This window comes from Patiria miniata, unplaced genomic scaffold (assembly GCF_015706575.1).
Source record: "Patiria miniata isolate m_02_andy unplaced genomic scaffold, ASM1570657v1 HiC_scaffold_13, whole genome shotgun sequence".
NCBI classification, from domain to species: domain Eukaryota; kingdom Metazoa; phylum Echinodermata; class Asteroidea; order Valvatida; family Asterinidae; genus Patiria; species Patiria miniata.
The window spans coordinates 3,783,708-3,791,162 of NW_024037051.1; the positions used below are offsets into that span (position 1 = coordinate 3,783,708).

At 41.2% G+C, this 7,455-nt stretch overlaps 1 protein-coding gene across 1 annotated transcript; it reads left to right on the forward strand.

Annotated features, from left to right (window-relative positions):
• Positions 1-350: 350 nt before the first annotated feature.
• Positions 351-5,404, forward strand: LOC119719219 (fibropellin-3-like). The gene is made up of 4 exons (XM_038188593.1): positions 351-428; positions 1,654-1,773; positions 3,226-3,306; positions 5,173-5,404. The coding sequence occupies exons 1-4, from the start codon at positions 398-400 to the stop codon at positions 5,322-5,324; spliced, it is 384 nt and encodes a 127-aa protein (XP_038044521.1). The 5' UTR covers positions 351-397; the 3' UTR covers positions 5,325-5,404.
• The last annotated feature ends 2,051 nt before the right edge of the window (positions 5,405-7,455 follow it).

The following is a 7,455-nucleotide window of genomic DNA, read 5'->3' on the forward strand; positions in this document are numbered from 1 at the left end:
ACCGCAGTACAAATGGGGGGGGGGGGGAGGGGGTGCACACTGGTTTTTGCAGGGGGGGGTGGGGGGCAGTTGGTCTTCAGGGGGGAGGGGGGGGGGCAGTCCCCCGGGCACCCACTTTGCGACGGGCCTGCATAAAGGATAACAAGATCACACATACATCTGCTTTTAGTACTCCCAATCTGAAGCTTTTTATATTTTAGATTTCATTTCTTTCGAGCTTGCAATTTAAGTTTGTTTTTCATTTGGTTTGAAGTTGCAATTTTTGTTCTGTAGTTACTGTAGTTGTTTGTGGATTTCCTTTCAAGCAGCAGATGCTTGCTCTGGCGTTGACTGCAATGGAGGATCCTGTTTTGTCTCCTTTTCCAATCCGAGCTCATCATATTTGTGTACGTGCCCTATGGGACGAACGGGACAAAACTGTGATATCAGTGAGTATAGAGGTCTCCAGAACAATGGGTTGCCAACTGGTTGAAATAGTAGAATGGATCAAGTAGGGGAATACGTGTGGGAGGGAATGCTTTTTGAGTGCAACATCCCAAAACCCCGCATGGTAAAATTGTAAGGCTAATTTTCTTCAAATATAAAGTAAGTTAGGAGATTTCACATTAAACACACCAAAAACAAAAACGATAAAAAATGAGAAAGAAAATAGGATAAGTAATAGATTAAGAACATTTTTTAAAATTTTACATCAGAAGCATTCTGATTGCTAAAAACAAAGTTTTTTTCAGTTTGCAAGGTTTCGATTCCACATAGAAAAAGGCTTAATTAATTTATGTGCTAAGCGCAAATTGGTCAAAAACCAGCCATGTATTATGCATATAGATTGTGTTATAATTTCCCCGGTAGCTTCTACTTGGTAAGCACACTTTGTGTGAGCTTAGCATAGACTACTTTAAAAGCTTTTAAAAAAAATGCTGGCTAGTAATGAATATGCATGAACATTGAACTGGCTGAATGAATCTGCTGTGGCCATGTCCTGTGGTTGGCTGGCTAGTAATGAATATGCATGAACATTGAACTTGCTGAATGAATCTGCTCTGGCCAAATCCTGTGGTTGGCTATTAGTATGCTTGAAAAATCTGCCAAATGTTGTCTCTATAATCCTGCATCTTCCGATAAATCTGCAAACCTGAATTTCCGTTTTTGCTTCTTCAGTTTTTAATTTTTTTTATTTTGCATCCAGATATTCTATAGCGATGCTGACAATTTTGCTGGATTGATTTTGGGATTGAAATTTGAAAAACGTCTGGCATACTGACTTGCTCAGAATGCTTGGCACATTTTAACTTTGAATTCCCCAGACCAAAGACACCGTTGCTAATCACATGATTCGGGGCAAGCTCTTGCATAGTTACGTAAGAGACGCTCAGCTCCAATACATTGTTCACAGTGGGTGAGAATTGCACAAGGACAGACCATGCCGGAGCTGGGGGTTGCTTGCATAAGGCTTGCCCCGAATCACGTGATATCGTAACAGTCTCTTTGGCCGTAAAATGCATGAAGTCAACATGTGCAAGGCATTTGATTAAGTCAGCATTCCAGATTGTACTCAAATTTAACTTGCAAATACTATTAGTTCCTTGGGTTGTTTGTTTGTTTGTTTGTTTGTGTTTTTTTGGTTATGCATGGTTGTTGTTCTTGTTTTTTTAGTGGATGCATGTGCCGGCATGAACTGCAACTTTGGTAGTTGTTTCGCTTCGTCCACTACACCAGATTCGTACTTTTGTCAGTGCAACAGTGGCTACACAGGCAGGCACTGTGATTCTCCGGGTGAGTGTCTTAAGGGACAAACAAAATTGATACCAGGGTCCATGATGTGAATTGAACATTTGAATATATTTTTGGCAAATTTCGAAACAAAAAAACTTTCCCAGGCCAACAAAAGTGCCGCTCTCGTGGTTATAAAGTGCTATAGTATCACCCGTTATACATGGAGCCCAGACTCCTGTCTAACGTCTGATATGTCAAAGCATGCAGATTTATGCGATTTTGCACCTCAGCCAATCGGAGTCGACTTTACTAAATCGTGACGTCATTTCATTCCTAAATCAGGACTTAAAGTTTGATTGGTCAATTCGAATGCAGTGTGTTTGTAATGCAACAACAGCCAGGCGTGTTATCGCATAACATGATAACAGCGCGCGTGACGCAGGGCTTTTTAATCCATTGTCTATGACGCGCAACGGGTGAATGACCGAAGACTTGATATAGACCGCTTGCAGACGCGTTCGATAATTGACGCGCTAAGGTGAGCGACGCCATGTTATGGGACAAAATGTGCGTGAATTGATATACGCCTGTCCCACAACATGGCGTCGCGCGTCTTCGCGCGTCGATTATCGAACGTGTCTGCAAGCGGTCTATAGAAAGCGCCCGCTGATTGGTCAAAATCTGGGATGTCAAGAGGCGGGGTCTTGCCTAATCAATCAGCGAATCTACTCACAAATCTTAGACCCATGGCATTCGCCATTCGCCATGGGTCTATTACATAGACTAATAAAGTGCCCCCTCGAAATGAAAACAAAGCTGCACCTCAAACACACACACATATAAAAGCATGTGATCGCGCTACAACTGAACTGGATATCAAAAGCAAAAGTGTCCCTCTTGCGATACAAAAAAGGTCTCTTTACATAATTAGGTAAAGGAAACACAAAGAGCAAGATGGACAACGTATTCATATTTTGTTCCTCGTCATATAGGTTTATAGCAAAATGAATGGGTCAGTTTTCTTTTCCTCCACTTTGAAAGGGACCCTTTTTCTGAGCAGGTGCCCCTTTTTCTGAGCAGGTGCCCCTTTTGGTGTTGCCCCCTCTCCACCTTCCAGTTTGAAAAGCGTTCCGCCAACCATGACTATCAAAAAACAGGCCAGCTTCAGTAGGGAGGTGAATCACTATCTGGTCAACATGCCATCAGCAGTCAAAAGTGTTTCTTCCTGTTAAGGTCCAGATATGCCTTGAATAAAAAAAAAAAAAATTAAAATAAAAAAGTCACGCTTTTTCATCATACAACTGTGAATAGAACGGAAACATTGTGTTACTCGCAGTGTATACATAGATTTTTGAGGTGATTTTTTTAGCTTTCTCGAGAGAGAATGTGATAAAGTTTTGCCACATGAAACAAATTTCCTAATATTTTGTTGGCGGTTCTGTTCTTCCCTTTGAAACTGCCCTAATTTCTTTGAATTTGTCTGATTAATTTTCTCTCCGGGTATAAATCTAGTTAATGATCCGTGCAGTGGCAACCCTTGCCCAAGCAGCACAGTATGTGTCGTGTCTGGCGCTGGCTATACCTGCAATCCAAGTGAGTAGAAATTGCAGTATGATTTTTGCTTTTAGAGTTGTGGACACCCCACGTCAGACACATTTGTACCGTGCCCCTGTAATAAAAAAACCCTGTGCAATTCTTTGAGGGAAAATTGCCTGAGTGAAATCGCCCTGTTTCCCCCTCCCAACTTATCAACAAAACGTTGTATCAGAAAGGTTTGTATCTACAAAAAAAGGTTTCAGACAAACGAAATATGAAAATGAGCACCTGGCGTTTCGGTTGGGTACAGTCAAACGCCGCTATAACGAACATCCTGGGATCCACAGAAATTGTTCGTAACAGCGATCGTTCGTAATAGCAAATATTAAGCTGCCGGTGCTTCGGTACTCCCTTGTCAATAAACGGCGCCCTTCAGAACTTCACCCTGCACGCCCCGGTAGTTACTGGAAGACGACATTGAACATGTGCCGACTATTAAATAATGTATTATACAGTTGTTGTGCATACTACCTACAGCAATCGGTGGCTTTCCCCTTCTATTACTTAGGGAAATAATAGCCACTTGTCACTCTTCTGTTGACATTAATCAACAACAATGTTTGGTATGTCTTTTACACAAAAATTGGGAGCCAAGGATGATGTTTGGTATAGTCAAATGTTTGGTATAGTGGTGTTCGGTATAGCAACGTTCTACTGTATCGGGTATCCGCGCATCTGTTACCGGCCCTACACTGTTTCTGTTTTGTCAAGAATACACGAATCCAATTCTCTTCGGCAAAACCATGTGTTCACGTCAGTCGTTGGTTTGCTTGTAAGTGCTTCAATATCCTATCTGCGATTCTATCCTGCCCCAATGTACAATTTAAGCGAGTTTCATTTTTGTTGTTATTTTTTGTTTTGCATTATGTTTCTGACAATTCGTCAGGAGAATGCTTTCACAGCATGGCCTGCATAGGTTATGTGATGCAAGGGAATGTTTTTAGTGTTTTTAATAAGGGAATAACAGTGTGAGGATCCGGTCTTCACTGCGTGATAATGACCGGGTGTGGGGGTGAGCGCTGTTAATGGACCGAGACGAAGTCGAGGTCCATTAACAGCGGTCACCCCCAAACCCGGTCATTATCACGCAGTGAAGACCGGATCCTCACACTGTTATTCCCATTGATAAATACCTTTATAACGAAATAAAAGTTAAAATGCTCCAATTTTGAGACTTTTTTCCGACGATATTTCCAGACTTTTTTGTGTTCATGTTCATGGGCCATATTTTAGCTTAACAGCTATAACGACGTAAACTCAACAGAAACTGCTGCCGTAGCGAAACAAACTGTTTTCATATCTTTACCTGATGGAGGAAGCTGAAATCTCGTTTACACATTCCTTGTGTCCGGAATTACAAAGATGCTTGGTTTAGGAAAGGTAAATATGTCGGTGGGTGAAGTGTTTCAAAGAAAATAAATCGTAGATCTACGCTTTCGTCGTAAACATCCTCAGTATATACTGCACTGCTGTACGATGTCGTTTCAAAACTTCCTTACGCGCGCGCACGCACGCATCCCTAGCAACTGTGTTGCGTACGCGCGCGTCAGTCTCACGCGATGGGGGTTGAGCGCATGTGCAGTGCTCAATTGTTAAAAGCTACCGCAGGACTGTTACTATATTTTGACCAATCATTGGCTTGCATGGGGCTGAACGGGGCTTGATCAATGCTGGTTCGGGGGCCATTTATTCGCTTGATCTTTGAAGCCGGTCCATTATCACCGTTAATGACCGGCCACGTGATCGAGTCTCGAACAATCAGAAACCATCAACTCTCCAAGGTATTTATTAATTTTTTTAAATATATTTTCTTGTGTTACCTGTTCTTTTTGTTATGCATGAGTGTTCGTTTTTGTTTGTCAGCGAATCCATGTACAAGTGTGAACTGCAATAACGGACGGTGTTTCACTGCCGCGTCAACACCAAATGGGTACATTTGTGTGTGTGACAGTGGCTACACGGGCATGCACTGTGAAAGCCAGGGTGAGTGTAAAAAGGGACAAGGTTTTATTTAATTCAATAACTTACTCCATGTTAAAAATGTATTGTCCGTGTTCTTCAACAAGTTCCTTCTTTTCTCCCATTAAACAACAATTTTTGTTGTTGTATGTCTGCAATCCTTTGGTTGCATATGTACACTGTTAGATCCGGTTGAGTGATAAAACAGCTTGCCTGCTTTGTCTGTTGACCCAGTTTGACTAGTCACAGTGCTTGATCAACATTATTATCTGACTGCTGGTGACTAGCCCTTGTTAAAAGTGTAGCAGGGGGAAGTGGAAGTGAATTTTGACTCTGTGACTGTTTAAATAGCGGGAGGGTTATTCCAACTTGTGTCCGATTCCAGCTATTATTAAGGGAATAAATGTGTGCTTCGGAGGTTTTTATCACTCTGTTTAAGACCACTTAGAGTCTGGGTGCTGATAATTACCCGAGCCGGAGGCGAGGGTAATTATCAGCACACAGACTCTAAGTGGTCTTAAACAGAATGATAAATACCGACGGAGCACATATTTATTCCCATCCATAAATACCTTATCGGTAACAAAAAATCATATAATTCGTTCAAAACATCCCGATTTTGTTCAACAAATTCACTTTATGCTTTTTGAAACATCCCGATTTTGTTCAACAAATTCACTTTATGCTTTTTGAAACATCCCTCTTGCAAAATAATGGAGTGTTCAGCTGGCGAGTAAGATGTAAACAACCCTTTTATGGCGATGGACGCGCGCGTATCATGCTGTGCGCGATGTCGCGCAGAACGCACCTGGCGCGTTGCGTTTTGAATTTAGAACTTTAAAATTCTGACTCCCTGGTAGTGTTGCGCATGCCTACGTGAGGATTGTGAACGTTCAACCAATGAAACGATAATAGGCACTGTATTTTTAGGAGTCCACATTTAGCCATGTCTTTATCATCCGTTTAAGACCGGCCACCTGACAGGCTCCCGACCAATAGGAAGGCGTAAACTGTCTTAGGTATTTATGAATGCTGGATCAATTGCAAAAAAAGCACTTCTTGGTATTGTCAGTGATGTTTACATTTGCATTGCTCGCCAAGCCTTTGTACTTTGTATAGAGGAAAACTTCTTTGCCGTTGGACAAAGTCCTTTTTTGTCACAATCATTGTTGGTCCCCAAAATTCTTTATTTTTGTTTCTAAACGCTTATTACCACTTCTAGTTCTTTTTATTTCCTTCGTTGTCCAGAGGCCCATTGTTGCCATTGTGTTGACAGCGAAAAGCCTATTTTGAACATTGTGTTGGTACAGTGTGTTTGGGTAGTTACAAAGAAAGGATTGTATCCTTTCCATACATAGCTGGATATCAGTGAAACTTTTACAGACTTTGGTCAATACCCAGACCAAATATTGGCCGAAGATAACAATTTGGTAACCTCTCCCGTTTTTGTCTAAGACAAGAACGTATCCATAAGGACATTTGTTGGACTCACCCTGTATATTAACGAAGAGGTAAGATTATGTGCGTTCTTGCCCGTGTGTTGGTGAAAACATCAAATGATTATCTGAATTGCTTGGCTAATATACATGTATTGTAATATTACGCTGTTTTTACAGAAAAACTATCTTAAAAGAGTGTTTTTTCTGTAAAAAAAAAGAAGAACAAAGGAGATGAGGATGCTTTTGAGGTTGCTATTGAAATATTTTTGTCATTTTAAACCAAAAAGCTAGAAAGCAAAACAAAAAGTGTTTAAATCATGTTTAATTCTTGTTGGCAGCATAATATTTCATTTAAACATTCAGTCATAAATACCTCAGACAGTTTAGCTTTTCCTATTGGTCGAGAGCCCGTCACGTGGCCGGTCTTAAACGGATGATAAAGACATGGCTAGCTGGTCTTAAACACTTTTCCAGTGTCACAATAAAATGTGGACTCCTAAAAATCCAGTGCCCCTTACCGTTTCATTGGTTGAACGTTCACAATCCTCACGTAGGCATGCACAACACTACCAGTGAGTCATAATTTTATAGTTCAAAATTCCAAAAGCAACGCCCCAGATGCGTTCTGGGTGCTGATAATTACCCTCGCCTCCGGCTCGGGTAATTATCAGCACCCAGACTCTAAGCGGTCTTAAACGGAGTGATAAAAACCTCTCGAGCACACATTTATTCCCTATTTTTATTTTGA